The sequence below is a fragment of the Schistocerca piceifrons genome, chromosome 2 (assembly GCF_021461385.2).
Source record: "Schistocerca piceifrons isolate TAMUIC-IGC-003096 chromosome 2, iqSchPice1.1, whole genome shotgun sequence".
NCBI classification, from domain to species: Eukaryota; Metazoa; Arthropoda; class Insecta; order Orthoptera; family Acrididae; genus Schistocerca; species Schistocerca piceifrons.
In genome coordinates, this window is record NC_060139.1 from 672,708,858 (window position 1) to 672,729,319 (window position 20,462).

General features: G+C 45.4%; 1 protein-coding gene across 1 annotated transcript; it reads right to left on the minus strand.

Annotated features, from left to right (window-relative positions):
• Positions 1 to 353: 353 nt before the first annotated feature.
• Positions 354 to 11,902, minus strand: LOC124775734. Its single transcript, XM_047250562.1, has 2 exons — positions 11,680 to 11,902; positions 354 to 475 (listed from the first exon to the last, which is right to left on the minus strand). Exons 1-2 carry the CDS (start codon positions 11,900 to 11,902, stop codon positions 354 to 356), a joined length of 345 nt encoding a protein of 114 aa, XP_047106518.1.
• Positions 11,903 to 20,462: the final 8,560 nt, after the last annotated feature.

The following is a 20,462-nucleotide window of genomic DNA, read 5'->3' on the forward strand; positions in this document are numbered from 1 at the left end:
CTTACGTCGCTTCACAACTAAGCAAACGAGCTTTGGTGGCGGACTGTCAAGGTTCACAGTTTGAGACACAGTGTGGCCCAGGCGGGGCATTACATGCTACCAGAAATACACGTGTCTCCCGCGCTTCGTGTGCTGGGAGTTGAGCCGCTAAGAGGCTGCAGGAGGAAGCCGCCCTAGACTGGGTTGGTGCAGGCGCAGGGCGCGCTGCAGCAGAGCACCGGCACGGCCACGGCCCCCGGCGGCGGCGGGGGCGGTGGCGCCGTCGACGTGAGCACGATGAGCGCCAGGGGCCGCGGCGGGCAGCAGGGCAGGCGCAGCAGCTGCGGCGGCGCCTTTTGCGGCTGCTTCTGCTGCTATGCCAGCGTCACCAGCTGCTCCGGCTCCGGCGACCAGCAGTTGTCCGACAGCCAGCAGCCGATCACCACCGTCACGAAGCCGATCAGCAGCGCCAGCACGATGTACGGCTCAGCGTTGCCTGCAACCCGCAGCACACGCACACTCTGTAAGCCCATACTCACCACGGCATACACAGTGAGTCACTAACTGTAACCACCTAGAACAACTCGGAAAGTATGACAGTGGCTGAAAAGGTTGTGCGACAAATTTTTGCATGGGGCAACTGGGGCCATATTATGACGTTGCTTTCTTGCTGCTAGGCGGGGTCGCGTCAGAGATATGAAGGTCATATATACAACCTTATTGCATGATTCTTGAACCAAGTGTTAGCTATGATTGAGTCGTGCTCTGTGCAAAATTCTACCAGGCGGCTTCCCCTGTCATTTCTTCCCCCCAATCCATATTCACCTACTACGTTTCCTTCTCTCCCTTTAACTACTGCCGAATTCCAGTCACCGATGACTATTAAATTTGCGTCTCCCTTCACTATCTGAATAATTTCTTTTATTTCATCATACATTTCTTCGATTTCTTCGTCATCTGCAGAGCTAGTTGGCATATAAACTTGTACTACTGTAGTAGGCGTGGCCTTCGTGTCTATCTTGGCCACAATAATGCGTTCACTATGCTGTTTGTAGTAGCTTACCCGCACTCCTATTTTTCTATTCATTATTAAACCTACTCCTGCATTACCCCTATTTCATTTTGTATTTATAACCCTGTTTTCGTTTGACCAAAAGTCTTGTTCCTCCTGCCACCCAACTTCACTAATTCCCACTATATCTAACTTTAACCTATCCATTTCCGTTTTTTAATTTTCTAACCTACCTGCCCGATTAAGGTATCTGACATTCCACCCTCCGATCCCTAGAACGCCAGTTTTCTTTCTCCTGATAACGACATCGTCTTGCGTGGTCCCCGCCCGGAGATCCGAATGGGGGCCTATTTTACCTCCGGAATATTTTGCCCAAGAGGACGCCATAATCATTTAACCATACAGTAAAGCTGCATGCCCTCGGGAAAAATTACGGCTGTAGTTTCCCCTTGCTTTCAGCCGTTCGCAGTACCAGCACAGCAAGGCCGTTTTGGTTAGTGTTACAAGGTCAGATCAGTCAATCATCCAGACTGTTGCCCCTGCAACTACTGAAAAGGCTGCTGCCCCTCTTCAGGAACCACACGTTGTCTGTCCTCTCAACAGATACCCTTCCGTTGTGGTTGCACCTACGGTATGGCTATCTGTATGTCTGAGGCACGCATGCCTCCCCACCAACGGCAAGGTCCATGGTTCATAGGGGGGTGGGGGGGGGGAGGGGGGGGGGGGAAAGAATCCAGTGGTGTGAAACAGTAAGGTCTTTTAAGGTCAACGAAGGTCAAAAAAATGGTTCAAATGGCTCTGAGCACTATGGGACTTAACATCTGTGGTCATCAGTCCCCTAGAACTTAGAACTACTTAAACCGAACTAACCTAAGAACATCACACACATCCATGCCCGAGGCAGGATTCGAACCTGCGACCATAGCGGTCACTCGGTTCCAGACTGAAGAGCCTAGAACCGCACTGCCACACCGGCAGGCTCAACGAAGGTCACATACGTGGCTTGAACTTCCATTTACAGAAGGTGTACGAACTGATGACCATTGGTATCAACGCAGTGCTGCAGTTTTCTGATCATGGATTGAGTGAGTATTCCTTATAACATCAGCACATATCGAAGCTCATGCTCTGCCAGTTCTCTGTCGCAAATCTTCAGGTGTTGTTTATAAAGAATGTCTTTCACGAATCCCCACAAGAAAAAAAAATCCAGAGGCGTCAAGTCTGGCGAACGAGCCGGTTACGACACATCTCCTCGGCGTTCATCCAACGACTTGGGAAATGTCTCTGCACCTCATTTCTAGCCACCAGCGAAAAATTTGCCGAACACCCATCGTGTTGATACCACATTATGTTCCTTGTTCCTAAAGGTATTTCTTCCAATAGCAGACCTAATGTTTCTTGCAGGAATGTGGTGTACTTGCTACTATTAAGATTTCCTACGATGAAATGGGGGCCTATAATTCTGTCCTCCAGAATCCCATATCATACATTCACCGTCTACGATTTTTTGTATATGAGCTATATACTAAGATGGTATCGTTTCGGACATGTCTGAAAGAACAGATACCATCGGTGACCATGCAGCACACATATTCATCTGTCCCCGTTGACGTATGTCAACGCCTGTAAGCAGCTAAGTGTGTTCATTTCATTGTAATTTCGTTCCAACTAGCTGCATGGTCACTGATGGTATTTGTTCTTTCGGACATGTCCGAAAGAACAGATGCCATCTTATATAGTTAAGGCTCATTGGCCACTTGACCATCTTCTTCTTCTGTGCAAATGCACAAACAGTGCCCGAACTCTTACGGGAATCGGCAACGCGCCGCGAGTATTGAGTATAATGGGCGGGGGCACTACGAATGTAGTGCGGGACAATACGTTGAGAATGTGGGTTTCGCGGGAGGCGTGCCAGAGATAAATCCCTGCAGTCGCGCTATCCTCTGTGTCCTCGGTGGCTCAGATGGTTAGCCGGCACGGTAGCTCAGCGTGTTTGGACATCGTAATACCTTGCCGCAGCCAACATGGATTTTCAGTTGCCCAATAAGGCATGTTATGCAAACTAACATTTCCTCGGTTTGTGAATCTAGCCTCGCCTGTAAATAAAATCAAATTAATAAATGTGTCATCCCTCCGAATTTGAAGTTGAGCCCATTGGCAGAATTGGCAGAATTCAGTGCGACGCATACAATCCGTACCAGTTAAATCATGGTGGAGACTCATATAGTAAGGATGATATTTACGGCCATACAGAACACGAACCGCACTTCTGTGGCTCATGCCAGATTCCCCTGCGATTTGACGCGTACTAACACAAGGATCACGAACCACAGTGACAAGAGTACCAGTTTCCGTTTCCTCGTTAATGACTTTCCTTTGCCGGATATGTTTCCGATGTGTTAAAGGTCAAGTTGTTCTCAATTTATCATACACATATTTAAATGTACGACGTGTCGGGTGAGTGCGTTGAGGATATGTTTCAGCTGTAAGTTTCTGGCTCTCACTGAATTTCGTTGACATTCTCCGTAAATGAGAAGTCTATCGACTAGTTCTTCGAAGGAATACATCATTCACATTCGCTTGATTCGACGATCCTAGTCTTACTGTTTCTATTAGTGTTGTATTGCGAAACCGTCGAATGGTTTTTACATGTCAATGGCAAGTATTCGGCGAATATTTACTATTTGCACGATATACTAGAGAGAACTGTTAGAACATGTGCTTCGATAAGTGTCGAAGTGATAAGGAGTACCACTCAATCCATAATAAGAAAACTGCAGCGCTGCATTGACACCAATGGCCATCACATCGAAAACCTTCTGTAAATGGACGTTCATGCCACTTTTGTGACCTTAGTTGACCTTTAAAGACCTTTCTGTTCCACATCATTGGATTCGTCTCAATAGCCGCTATCAGAAAATAAGTACCAAACTGTAGCATCTCATTTAAAGAAACAAAGTTAACCTTCAAATCTCTTACATGACCGCCAGCCGGAGTGGCCCAGCGGTTCTAACCACTACAGTCTGGAACCGCGCGACCGCTACGGTCGCAGGTTCGAATCCTGCTTCGGGCATGGATGTGTGATATCCTCAGGTTAGTTAGGTTAAAGTAATTCTATGTTCTAGGGACTGATGACCCCAGCAGTTGAGTCCCATAGTGCTCAGAGCCATTTTTTTTTTCTTACACGACCGCCGGCCGGAGTGGCCGTGCGGTTCTAGGCGCTACAGTCTGCAACCGCGTGACCGCTACGGTCGCAGGTTCGAATCCTGCCTCCGGAATGGATGTGTGTGATGGCCTTAGGTTAGTTATGGTTAAGTAGTTCTAAGTTCTAGGGGACTGATGACCACAGCAGTTCAGTCCCATAGTGCTCAGAGCCATTCAAAACATTTTTTCTTACACGACCCGCCACGCAGGGTAGGCACACGGTCTAAGGCGTCTTGTCACGGCCCGCACGGCTCCCCCCGTCAGAGGTTCGACTCCTCTCACGGGCATGGGAGTGTGTGTCGTCCTTAGCGTAAGTTAGTTTAAGTTAGATTAAGTAATGCGTAAGCTTAGGGACCGATGACATCAGCGGTTTGGACCCATAAGACCTTACCACAAATTTCCAATTCTCTTTTTCATACGCAACCCCACGTAGCAACAAAAAACAACTTCATATTATGTCCCCTGTTGTCCCATGCAACGTAAGTCCCACAAACTTTTCAACTCCTATCAAACTTTCGGAGTTATTCTAGGTGGCAATAGTTAGTGACTGTATATCTGGTTCCTCCCCACAGGCCCAGATTTACATTGGACATCACTTTTCGAAACCCCGCAATTGTGTCCCATTGCGTCGTAGGAATTTTAAACCTGCCTCATAGGTATCCACAACCTTTTTCTGTAGTGGTGCAAAAGTGTGGCTCTTTGAGAGCACCCTCCGCAACACTTCAAACAGCAAGGTGTTCGCACATGCGAAGACCAGAGCTCAGAAGTTCACGTAAGGGGTAGGGTGGGTTAATGACGTCACATTAACACCAAAATGCACCACATTTCTGAGCATCGTCACTTTGGATTTGTCACACGATAGGAAGGTCGTCCGACTCCCCCTCTTACACTCATTTCATCCCTCCTATGGACGGCTCTGCGACGGAGCTCAGAACCGCGGCGCCCAGCGTTGAAATCCATGCGCTTGTCTTATGGGTGACCGAAGGAAACAACTCACACATTCCGTCGCTCAGAATTGACAAGAACAGGGTACAGGGAGTGTCATAAACGACGTCAGTGGAACAATTCCTTCCCCTTGGGCGTTGATTTCCACCCGTTTGGCGGTCAAAAACGACAAATTGCAGTCCAATAAACAACAGGACGTCGATACAGACCACATTAGACACTGCTGACACCTCCGAACGTTTCAGCCCACCTCTAGGGTCTTTGTGGGGCTGCATCCCCATTAAACGTTATCCCACATGTTTGGAGTGCAGCGTGAACATAATGTTGTTCTTGTGTATATGTTGGAGCCACTAAGGACACCTGTAAACACTTCTACAATATTTTAACGTGTTCTGAAGCAGCACAGGGTGGTTTTCACACCCTCCTGCTCCGTGATCACGGGAACTGGGGTGGAGGGAGAGGGAATGGGAAGTGTGTGACATTGACACTGCGTGAATAAAAGGGCAAAAGGTCCCTCTAAGAACCCCACGGCTCAGGAGCACCTTCTGTGGTACCTGCCCACCTATATTGAGAGTTTTAAAAGTATGCCTTTACAGAGACGTATCAATCTGAGTGGCGGTGTGTCCATAATGTTTTCCTCAGCCATCCATAAGAAAACAGCGTGATTTCAGCGCCGCGCGTCGCAGTTCTGGCCCGCATCGCATAGGCGTCAAAAGAAGGAGTAAGAAGGCGTATCGAGACCATCACATAGTGCAACAAGTCCGCGCTGGTGCTGGGCAGAATAGTGGTGAAATCTGATGCCAATGTGATTTCACTAACCCAACTTACACGTCACATGAGCTTCCGAGTTTGGCTTTTTTCCTCATGTGTCGACATCTTGCTGTCTGAAACAATGTCGGGCTCGAAGATGACGTCTCAGGACACTTTTGCGCTCTTAGAGAGGAAGGTTGTACGCCCATTTGAACCAAATTTCAAAATTATGCATCGCAATGGGAGACAGTTAGTGGGTTTCGAAAAAAGTGATTCTTTAATGTGCTGCGCAGTGTATTTCTTCAGTTATTACTATCTGAGAAACCTGGTGTTGCTGGCTATATATTTATTCCATTCTTCTATTAATCCGTGTGCTCCTCCCTCTTCTCTTTGTCCATCTACTTCTTCTTCCTCTCTCTGTCCATCTCCTCTTGCCCCTTACGATTGTCCCTCCTCTTATCTCCCCTTTCTATCGCCCTCCCACTCCTATTTTGACCTGTCTACTCTCACTTTATCCAACTCTCTTTCCTCCTCTTTCTATCCGTCTCCCCTTTTCCCTGTCCATCCTCTCCACCCTTCCTCTGTCAATCTCCACCACCCCCATCCTCTATTAGTCTCATCCTCCACCTCTCTGTCCATTTCCTCCTCCCACCTTCCCTCAGTTAATCTACTCATCACCCTGCTACCCATCTACTTCTTCCTCTTTCCATCTCGCCCTGCCTCTCTAATTCCATTTCCTCCTCCCCCTTTCTTTGTCAGCCTCTTCCTTCATCTCTCCCATCTTCCTCTCCCTCTCTCTGTCCATCTTGGCTTCCCACTCTCCCTGTTCATCTCTTCACCTTTCCTTTCTGTGCCCATGTCCTCCGTTCCCCTCTGCCACTTCATCTGTCCATTTTCCTCCTCCCCATCTCTCTGCTTGTCTCTTCCTTCCCGTGTCTGTGTCTATCTGAACCTCTTTCTATGTCCATCTCCTCGTCATCCCTTCTGTCTCTATGTTATAACACTGGCCCCAATAGGAGACTAGTGGTACTTACACCTACATTACTTCTTTATAGATTGTAAATCATAAGTGTACCAAATTTGACTGAATATGTTCCGTGGCTTTAGAATGAGCTTTCTACCCGTGGATTTGTTCCCTAAGCAAATGTCACATTTATTTCACACATATTTACCTTACTTCACGAGTATTTGTACACATATTTCAGCTCAGATATGTTGAGTGGCACATGTGCCTACTGCCAGCGAGATGTATTGTGAATAAAGTCAGTAGTAAAGAAGCAATAAATTGAAAGGTCATGCATGATGGGAGAGCTTGTCACGGATCTCTGTGTTGCTGACATCGTATCTCCTGAACTGTTTGTAGCAAAATGATATATATTTGTAGGTACATTCAGCGGCAAATGGGAATACAGTCTGCGAAAAATGTTGCGAATAACTTTAGCAGCAACGAAGTCAGAAATTTAGATGTCAGTCATGACGTGGAAATTTTTTTACGCATTCAGCGTTTACGACGTCATATCTCCTGAACTACGAGTCATACAGAAATGTAATTTTTCTGGTACATTCAGTGGCATATTTTAATACTGTATGGAAAAGTGTGACAAATATAATCAGTTATAAAGAAGTAATAAACAGAAACATCATGCTTCGTGTGGATGTTTTACTGCATGAACAGCGAAAAAGTAGTAAGAGAGAAAATTTCTTCCTTTCGTCATTTTGTCAGCGAAAAAATGTTTAATAAAGATTTCAAATTATGAGTAAAGTTTGTTGCAAGTCTCTAAGTGCTTGTATTTATTAATACTGGGTGACTAAATAATGGATATTCTCACTATGTTCACTACACTGATGTTTCTCCTCTGCCCCGTTGGTAGATGGGTGGTTCTGAATTCCACAGTGATTCTTTCCAGACAGTAATGGATACATCTAACAAGTTTGGATGGAATCGGTCCATTGTTTTAGGAGATGTGGGATATATACAGGGTGGTCCATTGACAGTGAAAGGGCCAAATATCTCACGAAATAAGCATCAAGCGAAAAAACAACAAAAAACGAAACTCGTCTAGCTAGAAGGGGGAAACCAGAGGGCGCTATGGTTGGCCCACTCGATGGCGCTGCCATAGGTCAAACGGATATAAATTGGTTCAAATGGCTCTTACCACTATGGCACTTAACATCTGACATCATCAGTCCGCTAGAACTCAGAACTGCTTAAACCTAACTAACCTAAGGACATAACACGCATCCATGCCCGAGGCAGGATTCGAACCTGCGACCGTCCGGCTCAAACGGATATCAACTGCGTTTTTTTTTTAAATAGGAACCCCCATTTTTATTACATATTCATGCAGCACGTAAAGGAATATGAATGTTTTTGTTGGACACTTTTTTCGCTTTGTGATAGATGGCGCTGTAGTAGTCACAAATTTATAAGTACGTGGTATCACGTAACATTCCGCCAGTTCAGACGGTATTTGCTTCGTGATGTCTTAAAATGGACCGTTTACCAATTGCGGAAAAGGTCGATATCGTGTTGATGTATGGCTACTGTGATCAAAATGTCCAACGGGCGTGTGCTATGTATGCTGCTCGGCATCCTGGACGACATCATCCAAGTGTCCGGACCGTTCGCCGGTTAGTTACGTTATTTAAGGAAACAGGAAGTGTTCAGCCACATGTGAAACGTCAACCACGACCTGCAGCAAATGATGATGCCGAAGTAGGTGTTTTTGCTGCTGTGTCGGCTAATCCGCACATCAGTAGCAGACAAATTGCGCGAGAATTGGGAATCTCAAAAACATCGGTGTTGATAATGCTACATCAACATCGATTGCACCCGTACCATATTGCTATGCACCAGGAATTGCATGACGACGATTTTGAAAGTTGTGTACAGTTCTGCCATCGGGCACAAGAGAAATTACTGGACGATGACAGATTTTTTGCACGCGTTCTATTTAGCGACGAAGCGTCATTCACCATCAGCGGTAACGTAAACCGGCATAATATGCACTATTGGGCAACGGAAAATCCACGCTGGCTGTGACAAGTGGAACATCAGCGACCTTGGCGGGTTAGTGTATGGTGCGGCATTATTGGGAGGAAGGATAATTGGCCCCCATTTTATCTATGGCAATCTAAGTGGTGCAATGTACGCTGATTTCCTACGTAATGTTCTACCGATGTTACTACAAGATGTTTCACTGCATGACAGAATGGCGATGTACTTCCAACATGAAGGACGTCCAGCACATAGCTCGCATGTGGATGAAGCGTCATTGAATACCGTATTTCATGACAGGTTGATTGGTCGTCGAAGCACCACGTTCACCAGATCTGACGTCCCCGGATTTCTTTCTGTGGGAAAGTTGAAGAATATTTGTTATCGTGATCCACCGACAACGCCTGACAATATGCGTCAGCGCATTGTCAATGCATGTGCGAACATTACTGAAGGCGAACTACTCACTGTTGAGAGGAATGTCGTTGCACGTATTGCCAAATGCATTGAGGTTGACGGACACCATTTTGAGCACTTATTGCATTAATGTGGTTTTTACAGGTAATCACCCTGTAACAGCATTCGTTCTCAGAAATGATAAGTTCACAGAGGTACATGTATCACATTGGAAAGCCGAAATAACATGTTCAAACGTACCTACTTTCTGCTCGTCTAAAATTGTGAGCCGTATGTTTGTGACTATTACAGCACCATCTATCACAAATCGAAAAAAGTGGTCCAACTGAAACATTCATATTTCTTTAAGTACTACACGAATATACAGGGTGTTACAAAAAGGTACGGCCAAACTTTCAGGAAACATTCCTCACACACAAATAAAGAAAAGATGTTATGTGGACATGTGTCCGGAAACGCTTACTTTCCATGTTGGAGCTCATTTTAGTTTCGTCAGTATGTACTGTACTTCCTCGATTCACCGCCAGTTGGCCCAATTGAAGGAAGTTAATGTTGACTTCGGTGCTTGTGTTGACATGCGACTCATTGCTCTACAGCACTAGCATCAAGCACATCAGTACGTAGCATCAACAGGTTAGTGTTCATCACGAACGTGGTTTTGCAGTCAGTGCAATGTTTACAAATGCGGAGTTGGCAGATGCCCATTTGATGTATGGATTAGCACGGGGCAATAGCCGTGGCGCGGTATGTTTGTATCGAGACAGATTTCCAGAACGAAGGTGTCCCGACAGGAAGACGTTCGAAGCAATTGATCGGCGTCTTAGGGAGCACGGAACATTCCAGCCTATGACTCGCGACTGGGGAAGACCTAGGACGACGAGGACACCTGCAATGGACGAGGCAATTCTTCGTGCAGTTGACGATAACCCTAATGTCAGCGTCAGAGAAGTTGCTGCTGTACAGGTAACGTTGACCACGTCACTTTATGGAGAGTGTTACGGGAGAACCAGTTGTTTCCGTACCATATACAGCGTGTGCAGGCACTATCAGCAGCTGTTCGGCCTCCACGGGTGCACTTCTGCGAATGGTTCATCCAACAATGTGTCAATCCTCATTTCAGTGCAAATATTCTCTTTACGAATGAGGCTTCATTCCAACGTGATCAAATTGTAAATTTTCACAATCAGCATGTGTGGGCTGACGAGATTCCGCACGCAACTGTGCAATCACGTCATCAACACAGATTTTCTGTGAACGTTTGGGCAGGCACTGTTGGTGATGTCTTGATTGGGCCCCATGTTCTTCCACCTACGCTCAATGGAGCATGTTATCATGATTTCATACGGGATACTCTATCTGTGCTGCTAGAACATGTGCTTTTACGAGTACGACACAACATGTGGTTCATGAACGATGGAGCTCCTGCACATTTCAGTCGAAGTGTTCGTACGCTTCTCAACAACAGATTTGGTGACCTATGGATTGGTAGAGGCGGACCAATTCCATGGCCTCCACGCTCTCCTAACCTCAACCCTCTTGACTTTCATTTATGGGGGCATTTGAAAGCTCTTGTCTACGCAACCTCGGTACCAAATGTAGAGACTCTTCGTTCTCGTATTGTGGACGGCTGTGATACAATACGCTATTCTCCAGGGCTGCATCAGCGCATCAGGGATTCCATGCGACGGAGGGTGGACGCATGTATCCTCGCTAACGGAGGACATTTTGAATATTTCCTGTAACAAGGTGTTTGAAGTCACGCTGGTACGTTCTCTTGCTGTGTGTTTCCATTCCATGATTAATGTGGTTTGAAGAGAAGTAATAAAATGAGCTCTAACATGGAAAGTAAGCGTTTCCGGACACATGTCCACATAACATATTTTCTTTCTTTGTGTGTGAGGAATGTTTCCTGAAAGTTTGGCCGTACCTTTTTGTAACACGCAGTATAGTTAAAAATGGGGATCCTGTTTTAAAAAAACCGCAGCGTCATCTAGCGGGCCAACCATAGCGCCATCTGGTTTCCCCCTTCGAGCTAGACAAGTTTCGTTCTTTGTAGTTTTTTCGTTTGACCCCTATTTCGTGAGATATTTTGCCCGGTCACGATCAATTGTCCACCCTGTATACATACTTACGTATATCCATTTTTATTATTCGTGTAGATTTATTCTATGTTTGAAGAAGTAGAGAATGCCGTTTGGAGTCCGACCCATTTCACCGGGTCAGTCCGAGCTCAACCAGTAAAATATTAATAACTTGTAAGCGGATGCTTACTGAGAGATTTGGGGAAAAAGGACACGTCAAAGAGTAATGCATTCCTTGCGATTTGTTAGCCGCCATTTATCTCTGTATCTGTGTCGCCGTGGACTGTACGCACCGAGCGGCGTCTTGCTCTTCCAGAGGCTGTTGATGAGCGTGGGGTCTCCGCGGCGCCACTCGCGCCAGACGCGGCCCCTGCGGATGATGGGACCGCCGCCGCCCGGGTTGGGCGTCGACGGGGAGCCCGCCTGCGGCTGTCCGTGCTGACCCTGCGGCGCCGGCGAGCTCACCGCCACTGGAACACACGACGCGACGCGACAGGTGAACACCGCGGGCGTCATATGGCCAAAAGGTCACATTTCGGTCACTCACGCATTCATAGCGAGCTGAATGTGCCGGCTGATTCATCAGGTTTTACCCTTCACAATTAGATGTACCGGGTGATCAGAAAGTCAGTATAAATTTGAAAACTGAATAAACCACTGAATAATGTAGATAGAGAGGTACAAATTGACACACATGCTTGGAATGACATGGGGTTTTATTAGAACAGAAAAAAAAACTAACAAAGTTCACAAAATGTCCGACAGATGGAGCTTCATCTGATCAGAATAGCAATAATTAGCATAACAAAGTAGGACAAAGGAAAGATGATGTTCCTTACAGGAAATGCCCAATATGTCCACCATCATTCCTCAACAATAGCTGTAGTCGAGGAATAATGTTGTGAACAGCACTGTAAAGCATGTCCGGAGTTATGGTGAGGCATTGGCGTCGGATGTTGTCCTTCAGCATCCCTAGGGACGTCGGTCGATCACGATACACTTGCGAATTCAGGTAACCCTAAAGCCAATAATCGCACGGACTGTGGTCTGGGGACCTGGGAGGCCAAGCATGACGAAAGTGGCGGCTGAGCACACGATCATCACCAAACGACGCGCGCAAGAGATTTCACGCGTCTAGCAATATGGGGTGAAGCACCATCATGCATAAACATCATACGTTCTAGCAGGTGTTTATCAGCCAGGCTGGGGATGATGCGATTTGTAACATATCGGCGTACCTCTCACCCGTCACGGTAGCAGTTACAAAACCTGAATCATTAATATTCTCGAAGGAAAAAGGCCCGATAGCGGTAGATGTGGTAAATCCAACCCATACCGTGACTTTGTCAACATGCTGTGACTGCTGGCGCATCTGATTCTCTCTCTCATTACAGCTCCTTTTATACACGATTGTCATGCGCAGTCACTGACGGTTTGCTGTCCAGCGCCATCTGTCGGACATTTTGTAAACTTTTTTTTTTTTTTTTTGTTCTAGTAAAACCCCATGTCATTCCAAGCATGTGTGTCAATTTTGCCTGTATATCTACAGTATTCCGCGGTTAATTAAGTTTTCAAATTTATACTGACTTTTTGATCACCCGATATTTCTTACGAGGAACTTTCCGTAAGTAATGCAACACATTTGTTTCTGAAACCAGTTTGGTTTTATCGGGATTCGAATACACCAAATTATTTCCCAATCTTTTGGCTTCAAACTCCTATTTTTCAACATAATTTCGGTTCAATGCGACGGCCTTACGCAGACATACCGGGAGGCATTAATAACCTCCGAATCATCCACTTACTGTTTCCAGCGAAGTTCATCCTCCATTGGAGCAATGAGACGCTCTTTGTGGTCTTCTGTTAGGCGGCAAGGAACCCAGCACGAGCACACTTTTCAGTACCCCAAACGGTGGACAAGTGTATCATTACCACCAGCAAAGACGTCCAGTTCTGCAGCGAGGTGTTTGATTGTGATTCGTCGGTCACATCGAATGAGAGTGTCCGCACTTCTCAACATTGTACGCGCCACAGCTATGTGCGGATGGCCAGCAGGCGGGAGATAGGACAGGTTTCCCTGAACTCCTTGTGATGGGGGGGGAGATACACCTCGCCCAACAACTCTCGTGCTTTTCTTCACTGCCAAATCTCCGTAGATATTCTGCCTATGAATGTCTGCCATGCTCTGGTTTTCCACCAAAAGAAATTCAATCACAGCTGCTATATATATAGCGTCGTCATCTATCGGAGCTTCATGAAACTATAGAGGCAGAAGCAGAAATATTCTACCATGTCCCACAACAAATTCCGCATTTTTTTGTCAACCTAAACTGGCTGAGAAAAGAAATTGTCTTGCATTACTTGCTGAATGCCCCTCGTACAATAGTCCATAAGCTCTCTACACCAGATGAAATCAGTGGTTTATCAGTAATTATAGTAATGTAGAAACTTTCGAAGAATTATGTTACAACAGCAAAAAAATAAATAAATAAAATATTGAAATAAAATAAAAACATTGACTATTAGCACGATAGTAATACCGCTAATTAATTGAGCCGTGTCAGTTTATCGATTACGCTAATTATGTTCGAGACATCATTCGACTGTTATCAAAGAAGTGAACTAAGGCCTGGAAGTCAATACTGCCAACGACAGAGAGCTTGCCGCTGCGAGACTAGCCGCCCACTGACATTGAGTCGACTATGCCGGGCGGAGTAGCCGAGCGGTTCTAGGCGCTACAGCCTGGAACCGCGCGACCGCTACGGCCGCAGGTTCGAATCCTGCCTCGGGCACGGTTGTGTGTGATGTTCTTAGCTTAGTTAGGTTTAAGTAGTTCTAAGTTCTAGGGGACTGATGACCTCAGAAGTTAAGTCCCATAGTGCTCAGAGCCATTTGAACCATTTTATTTTGAGTGGACTCTGAGACTGGAGGCGAAACGGCAAGTATTGTGACAGGAGTCTTCTGTCGGTGGTACTGCCACCATGAGATGGGAGGAGAGACAGATTACCGGAAGCGCAACTTACCGGATTATGACTGGTTGTGAAGGAAACACTTCATCTGGAACTTAGCAGCCCGAGATAAATACATCATTGCTGAACAGTTACACATTGCTGTATCATGTCAATTTTGGTGCTCAAAACATTTAATGAATTTAATTTGATATCTCACGAAGTGCACTAACATTTGACCGTGCAGACTGCGTGATAAACCACTAAAAACCGCTTGAAATTGTATGTACATGAATTCGATCACATTAAACCAGTAGTCTTCACAAACATAAAAACCCTTTCATAATTAAAATTTTATTAAACTGATAGATCCAATTTTTAAAAAAAATTACAAGTTGAAATTTTCTGTAAATAAATGAGCTTAAATAAAGCATGTCATATTGAATAAGTACTTTTATTGTTAATGACAATTCTCACTCATGAAGACATGCAGTCTGCCTTTAGCCTTAACCCATAGACCAAAAAATGAAGCCGACTTCTTCACATATATGTTCCCTTTTCGACCGGTTCTCGGCAGTTCTTGTATCGTCTCCCTCTATTCTTAACATTAATTAGGTGTATTAGTGAATACGTTCCAAAGTGCGCAGCAGCTCGTCTTTCTACCGATTTTGGTTATAAGTAGACTGGGCGCACCGGCAGTTAGGTTACGCTTGCACGGAAACACGTCCGTAATACAATTCAATTTCATTTTCGATCATGAACACTTCCTACTGGTGTGACATAATACCGATACTCTTCGTTTAAATCTTCACTCCGCCTTCCGAAAATTCGCGAGGTTAACGTACCATTTGCTTACGCAACGCAGTCGATCACCAACTCAAGTGTTCATCATTCGTGGTGGGTGCATTCCAAACGCATGCACCGTGACGTAGGCCAGTGGCGCTGCTACCACTGGACAAGACTCCCGTCACAGTACTGGCCACGCCGCCTCGAGAGTCCACACTCTGCCCCCGTTCTATGAGCGATGGCTGGTCTTGCAGCAGCACGCTCTCTGTCTGTGACCGTACTCACCTGCAGAGCTTCACCTCTTACTGACCACCGCTCTATCTCAATCGGCAACTGTTCCCCTCCTCGTACTCTGCCCAGCGATTGATTATACATATACATTGCCTAGTGCATTCTTTGATAACAGCCGAATACAGGCTCGATCATAACCTACCGTAGTCGGTAATGTGATGCGTCTCGTTAATAAAACTTCATGTAATGATCACTTTTCTCATTTAATTATTCATAAAATCTTAAGTGGTCCCCTGTGACACAGAAAAAGGGGAAAAGACAGAGAAAAATAAATTCCCAAAGAGACCGATACCAATGAACACCGCCCCATTTCATCTCAATATTTTAATGTACTTGCTATATATTCTAATAATAAAGTTAGCATTGTGTTTTACAGAACCTCTTTATAAGACAAAAATGTTCCAATACATCTTTTAATTACTTATGAAGTGGTAGAAAATAATTTTATGAACTTACTAATAACGCTATACTTTAAAGTGGTTCCATCGTCACACAGGCCTATAGAACGTTCTATTACTTCCTATCGAAGCTATTGTATATGTAATTACTATGTGTCTAATTTTGATTTTTTTTTCAGATATAATGTTCAAGCATTAACCTGCACATAGTATTGCACTCTCGCCACCCATGGTCATAGTTTGTTTTGTATGATGCAGGCTGCCTCATAACGCTTAGCACTAGTCCATGGTGCATAGTGAAACTGTGGACTGTTTTTCATTCGAGACAATTATAATATTAGAACACTTGTTCTTCATGTTGTCAGTAACTTCTTGTTTATGGGTCGATCCTGTGGCTTGATGTAAAATATTTGTCACATTTTTCTTTCCTAGAGGACATCCTCTGAATATTGCGACTCTGGACACAAGCTTCCCATTAGTGACACGAAATTATTAACAAGTGTAATACCCATGCCATTTTTGCATGAAATCTGCACATTTTTAGTTCCATTTATAGCGCCTTAAAGGTATGAGCCTGAATTTCGCTTAAAAATGTTGACATGTTTAAAAATTTTGATATAACAAGGCTTCTGCTTAGAGATCTTGGCACTTTTTGTGTCTCATTAGTTCAGACATTCCGCAAGAAAGATTACAACTACAGATTTTACAGTAAGCTTTTGTAACTCCCTTGTTACAACTCTTCAGCCAAGACTTAAACTCACTATGCTCCAACCAAGAAATTTAAAATTTTTGCATATTTTTTTTCATTACTTAATACTTACTTTGATGATCGTAAATTATGAGGCATAGAAGGTGGTCTGTCATCATTTTCCTCCGCGGTTAATAAAATAACACTCAAATGTATAATTAATAGAAAATTTTGTCGCAATTGTTTCGCAATGCGGAATGAAAAACAAACGTATTGTACAATACCTGCGCTGGAAGCTGACCGATTGTATCAAGAAACTGATTGAGGCATGTCGGAAGCAGTTGGAATACTTGGAAGAGACTACTTTCTTATGCCATGGCAGCCAAAGTCATCGATCTAACAGCTGTGGTATTCCTGATTGCCTGGTATTACAATAGCCCTACGGCTTCAACATTCGTTTTTCCAATAGGTGATTTCAGAGGTCCATTTCCCTTCTGAAGAAGACAAATTAATGTTTGTCGAAACTGTGGTGAAGGACACATGGTAAAGGGTTAGAATTAATCCTGCAACTGGCTGGCTGTTGTTTTAATGTTTTCAAGTTTCTACGTGTACCGTTGGTGAAGTACAGCCACGTTTAAAATTTTATTACAACAGCCTTATTCTATTTTCATATTCTTTACAACGAGTAAGTGCCACGTTTCAAGATGAGACTCTGTATAACCCGCATTCACGAAACCTTGTTAGTTATGAGTGTTATCTTTCTCACATTAACTGATGAGTGCAAGGCGCGTAGTGCCGTAACTTATCCCCAAAATATCTCCCTTCTCGCGTCCCGACATCGCGCAGCAGTTTAACTGCTTTGCGTCTATACTTCATACGCTCCGCTGGAGTTGGTCAACTTCAAGTGTGGTTACTGTAATTGTACACTAAACCGCCAAAGAAACTGGCATAGTCATGCGTATTTAAATACAGAGATACGTAATCAGGCAGAATAGGGCGCTGCGTCGGCAACGCCTATGTAAGACAACAAATGTATGGCGCAGTTGTTAGATTAGTTACTTCTACTACAATGGCAAGTTATCAAGATTTAAGTGAGTTTTAAGGTGGTGTTAAGGTAGGCGTGCGTGGAATGGGACACAGCATATCCGAGGCAGGGATGAAGTGGGGATTTTCCCTTACGACCATTTCACGACTGTACCGTGAATATCATGAATCCGGTAGAACATCAAATTTCCGACTGCTGCGGCCGGAAAAAGATCTTACAAGAACGGGACCAACGACGACTGAAGAGAATCGATCGACGTGACGTATGTGCAACTCTTCCGCAGATTGCCGCAGATTTCAATGTTGGGCCATCAACAACTGTCAGCGTGCGAATCTTTCAACATTGGACTGGAAACACGTTAGCTGCTCGGACGAGTTTCGTTTCAGATTGTATCTAGCGGATGGACGTGTACGGGTAATAAGACAACCTCATGTCTCCACGGACCCTGCATGTCAGCAGAGGATTGTTGAAGCTGGTGGAGGCTCTGTAATGGGGTGGGGCGTGTGCAGTTGGAGTGACTCCTGATACGTCTAGATACGACTCTGACTGATGACACGTACGTAAGCATCCTGTCTGATCACCTGCATCCAGTCATATCCATTATGCATTCCGACGCACTTCGGTAGTTCCAGCAGGACGATGCGACCTCCCACGCGTCCGGAATTGCTACAGAGTGGCTCCAGGAACAATCGTCTGAGTTTGCAAACTTCCGCTGGCCACCAAACTCCAAACATGAACATTACTGAGCATATCTGGGATGCCTAGCAACATCCTGTTCAGAGGACATCTTCATCCCCTCGTACTCTTGCGGATTTATGGACAGCCCAGCAGGGTTCATATTGTGGCCTGAGTTTCTCCTGGCGTATACAATTTTCAAATAACTTCTGGGAATTCAGCCAGGCAACACTTGCAGCGACCGCAGATATTTCGGCGGGAGAACACCCCGCCATTTTCGAGGCAAACTTCAATGGACAGGTGACGTACATGCAAATTTAAAACCTCGGTTCTCCGACTGATGCAGGAAAGATAATGTTATGTCCTAGCCAGTAATGCCAACCGAGCCCGCTGCCAAAAGGTTGGCAGCATCAAAGTTCGGACGCCGTCCGCATAAGCAGCGCCAGCGAGACAGGAAATCGCCGCAAGTCTGCGCGCGCCACCGCTGGCTTCTGGCTTCTTAAGCGCTGAAGTCGCGAGCGCTAGGACAGTTCTGGATTCGCCGCTCAGTTGTATACTCGCCACCGAATTGTGTACTTGCTAGTCAGTTGGGTGTTCATCGCAGCAGAGTTGTTGTTTGTCGTCAGCCGACGCTGACCTAGCCGCTCCGACTCGAACTAGACAGATTTCTGTAGACACCGAGTTCACTACTGTGTTACTGTATCTTCCTTAAAAACGATAAGTACCGACTTTTATTTAATATGAGTGTTTGGGCTTTCATCTTTCTGTTCACTGTTCCAGCGGACCGGTCGGCCCGCCATTAAAAGTGTGGCGGTGACTCCGTAAGCCATTACTACAGTCAAGTGTTTGTCGCTACGAACACCGCCACAAAACTGGCGACGAGGTCTTCCGAACTCGTGTGCAGGGCTGGTTCAACTTGTTCTTGTTATACTAATTATAGCGATAAACTTTTGGGGGCTGGTTTAATTTGTGTTCACTATGTCTGCCGAATTACAACAGTTGATCTTGTTACAGAGTCAGCAAATCCAAAGTCTGGTGGAAGCAATCGCCAAACAAGCGGCTAATCCTCCAACACAAAAGGAACAAGCACAGGCAGCACCACAGTTCCGGGCTTTTAATGAATCCAGAGAAGAATGGCGAGAATATTTCGCACAGTTGCAGGCGCACATGTCAGTCTACAAAATCACAGGTACTGAGCGGCAGCTTTATTTAATTTCCACTGCAGGCGTGGAAATCTATCGACTCCTTTGTAAGTTGTTCCCAGAATCCTAGCCAGAAGCTTTAGACTATGACGTTGTTGTTAACAAGCTTGCTGAGTATTTCGAGTCGCGAGTTCATGTGGCAGCAGCCAGATTCAAGTTCTTCAGATTAAAGAAACTGCCACATCAATCTAATAAACAGTGGTTAACAGATTTACGGGGCCTCACCCGTCAGTGCCGATTTAATTGTGTGTGTGGAGCTTCCTACAGTGATGTCATGCTACGAGACGCTATTACTCAAAACATTGCAGATTCTCGTATTCGTGCTGCTATCTTAAAGTTGCCTGACCCGTCATTAGAGACTGTGATGAACATCATTGAAGCCCAAGATACTTTTGACTATGCTGAGTGTGAGTTAGATCAGCCATGTATTTCTCAAATTGCCTGTGCTAAGCAAGTTCTGTCACGCCCGCGGCCCCACGGCAGAGTCAGACTGTACACACTAGCCGGCCGCGTCATGTTAAACACATTCGTCAGCCGCGTGTGCAACATGATAGAGTTAAGTCTTGCCCTAAGTGTGTTCTTGCTCATCCTCGTGAACGTTGCCCGTTGAGAAACGCGGTTTGTCACTTTTGTCAAAGGAAAGGACACATCCAGACTGTTTGTTTGCGTAAACGCAAGAACAATTCTAGTGCTGCCCAGCCCATGGAAATTCATGTTCTTCAAAGCCAGCCCGCCCAGAAGGTCGCGTTTAAAGACTCTTCCACGGTTCGTGTGGGTAATAAACTTGTTAGCAATAAGCCACCCACCCAGCCCTCTGCTATGCGACCCAAGCGTAATTCAAACGCTGTAAACAGTAATGTACAGACTGCAAGTGAAGCGGGAGTTGTTGTTCCGCCCGCCCAACCCACGAGTTGTCGTAAGCAGCGAACACGCGCTAAACGCGCTGATTTTGTGTCTTCCGCCTCCACTGCACCGATCCAGAGACAGTGTAATAAACTATTTGTGAAGCTACGCATCCAGGATAAGACCTTCAATTTTCAATT

Excerpts from the sequence above, each read along its gene's own strand:
- LOC124775734 (XM_047250562.1), bottom strand. The coding sequence starts at position 11,902 with ATGACGCCCGCGGTGTTCACCTGTCGCGTCGCGTCGTGTGTTCCAGTG. Across the intron at positions 476-11,679 it reads GAAGAGCAAGACGCCGCTCG|GCAACGCTGAGCCGTACATC; the intron begins GTGCGTACAGTC and ends TGCGGGTTGCAG.